Source organism: Echinops telfairi, unplaced genomic scaffold (assembly GCF_000313985.2).
Source record: "Echinops telfairi isolate 266 unplaced genomic scaffold, ASM31398v2 ScPeMD7_3;HRSCAF=10, whole genome shotgun sequence".
Lineage (NCBI taxonomy): Eukaryota > Metazoa > Chordata > Mammalia > Afrosoricida > Tenrecidae > Echinops > Echinops telfairi.
The window spans coordinates 26,598,382-26,601,019 of NW_022103899.1; the positions used below are offsets into that span (position 1 = coordinate 26,598,382).

The window sequence follows — 2,638 nt, forward strand, 5'->3', positions numbered from 1 at the left end:
GCTTTCCAATAATCGAAAAGCCTGCCTTGTACACAGCAACTTCTCAGGCATGGGGAACATGCCACCAAGATCCAGGGGCCTGTAGGATAGAAATGTTATGAAAGAGAAGCTGGAAGCAAGGAGAACTGAGTTAGACTGAGATTAGGTTCTCCAACATTTCAGCTTCAACAACCCCTTTAGCAAATTTTAAGGGCCTTTTTACGATCACAAAGTGAAATTTATAGTCATATACCCTAAGACCCATTACCATAGAGTCAAGCCTGACTCTAGTGAGTCTGTCAACAGGACGGAGGAGAACTGCCGCATAGGCTCCCAAGCTGTAGGTGTTTACACAAGCAGAGTGCCTCCAGAGTAGCTGTTGGGTTTGAATCACCAACCTTTGGGCCCGTCACTGGGTGCTTTAACCATTGCACTACTAGAGCTCCTTATTTGTATTTATGGTGCTTGTTTGTATTTATAGTGGTGAAGTCAGTTATGAGCTGGGTTGCTAACTGAAAACTCAGCAGCTTGAAACCACCAGCCACTCCTTGGGAGAAAGATGAGGCTTTCTACTCCCATGAAGAGTTAAGCCTCACTAACCACACAGAGGCAGGTCTTCCCTGCCCTGTAGGGTCACTAGAAGTCAGAATCGTCTTGATGGCAATGAACTTGTTTTTTGTATTCATATAAATCAGAAGTCCTGATAACTTGATGGATTAAGCTTTGGGCCACCGACCACAAGGTAGGTAGTTCAAGTCCACCAGCTGCTCCTGGAGAGAAAGGGGTTATCTGCTTCCGTAGAGTTTAATCTTGAAACTCCAAGGGGCAGTTTAGTTCTCCTCTGTCCCATGAGGTTACTTACTGTGACGCAGAACTGACTCTCTAGCAGGGGAGGGTTTTTGTCTTAAGTATTATTCATATAATTACAAAATGAGAATATCTTCCTGTAATATAAAAAGGGAAGTACTCTATAACCAGATGATATGACTTTAACATATAAAACTCAGGTGTGTCCAAACCAGAAAAATAATGAAAGAGTTTTGAAATGCCCCTCCCCCTCAATTTCCAGAATGTAACTGAAGGCATGTTACTGCTGTCAAATCCCCAATCTCTAAGTTGCCACAATTTTACAAAGCTGCCGGCACATGAACAGGTATATCTTGCAGGACTTCCCGTCCGATCCGGTTTGTTCTAGAGCGTGGGGATGACATGCTGATAACTGCAGGCCGCCATCCACTCCTTGGGAAATACAAAGTAGGTGAGACCCAACCTTCCAGCAAACTCACTAAGCTATTGCCCACTACTAAGCAACCACTATAAAGATCATTTCTAGATCCCTTAGCATTTGAAAGGCATGCTTGAGCACTGCCTAGAATGGGTCGGAAATTTCCGGTAGGACCATGTTCGGCTTGGTCGTCGCCCTTACTGTCCCTTTGGTCTTTGATGTAACGTCAAATCACAGGCTGGGTAGATTGGTTACTGTGATCAGATATGTTTGTGTCCTGCATGGTTTGCTTGTGAAGGAGGACCACTGAGAAACACTGTCATACCATTATCATTGGTAGATTGGATTCATGAACAATGGTGTGATCAAAGCTGCGGATGTTGAATATTACGTCAACGGCGGATGCACTCCTGATGAGTCCGAGATGGTAAATATGAAATGTTTCTTCCCCCTAGATTACTGCTTGATTTGCGTGAACATTTGTCTTACAAATTAAATGAATTCTGTGAAGAGTTTAGGATAGAGATCAATTTCAAATACATGTCCTTGAATGTTTGACGAATGGTTTTGTTTTGTTTCCGTTCAGGTGGTGGAATTCATTGTGCTGAAATCTGAAAATGCGTACTACATCCCTAATTTCCGGTGCCGGGGTAGACCTTGCAAAACGAATTTACCATCCAACACTGCCTTTCGAGGATTTGGCTTCCCCCAGGCCACAGTGGTCGTTGAAACTTACATAGCTGCAGTGGCAGCACAATGTAACTTACTTCCTGAAGAGGTAACCAGTGAGAACCCCCCTGAACAAAACTCTAACATCACTAGCATGCATCTGACATTTCATCTCTGACATCTGACAGCTCAGGCATCTGACATTCAAATAGCTCTCAAGCACCTACATATGGAATATCGAAGCCACAGTGGATTCAAAATAAGGGCATCCTCCATGAATCAGTTAGCTTTTGCTACATAACAAATCACCATAAAACTTACTGGCTTAAAGACAACAAATCCAACTGATCTAGGTTAACTCAACTGGAGCTTCATGATCTGGGATGGCTTCATTTCTACGATTGATTATCAACTGTGCAGTCCAGAAAGTCCCTCAGCAGGGAAGGCTTATCTCTGTCCGGAAAGTCTCCCCTCCTTCAGTAGGCTAGCCTAGACTTGTTGACATCATGATGGTGGTGACAGCATTCCAAGAGCAGCAAGAACATAACTAGTCCTGAGGCACAAGTGTTCAAGCCTATGCTGCCGTCAGATACTCATCGACATTGTACTATTGGCCAATGCAAGTCACCTGGGCAAACCCAGCATCCATGCGATATTCCATCCACGAGTCTGCAAATGGGGAGCACCATAATGTCAGACATTTGGGGAAATGCTCTACCATAGTTCAGGCCTTTGTGGAGCTCATTGAGATCAATTAAGATTAGG

At 44.0% G+C, this 2,638-nt stretch overlaps 1 protein-coding gene across 1 annotated transcript in view; it reads left to right on the forward strand.

The window, feature by feature from the left end:
- The window catches only part of LOC101662968 (aldehyde oxidase 4), a 78,580-nt gene that overhangs the window by 49,138 nt on the left and 26,804 nt on the right, over window positions 1–2,638 (forward strand). The window contains exons 22-24 of the mRNA XM_004701741.2: window positions 1,146–1,233; window positions 1,545–1,631; window positions 1,791–1,982. Coding sequence (XP_004701798.2) covers window positions 1,146–1,233; window positions 1,545–1,631; window positions 1,791–1,982 — 367 coding nt within the window. The remainder of the gene's footprint in view (window positions 1–1,145; window positions 1,234–1,544; window positions 1,632–1,790; window positions 1,983–2,638) is intronic.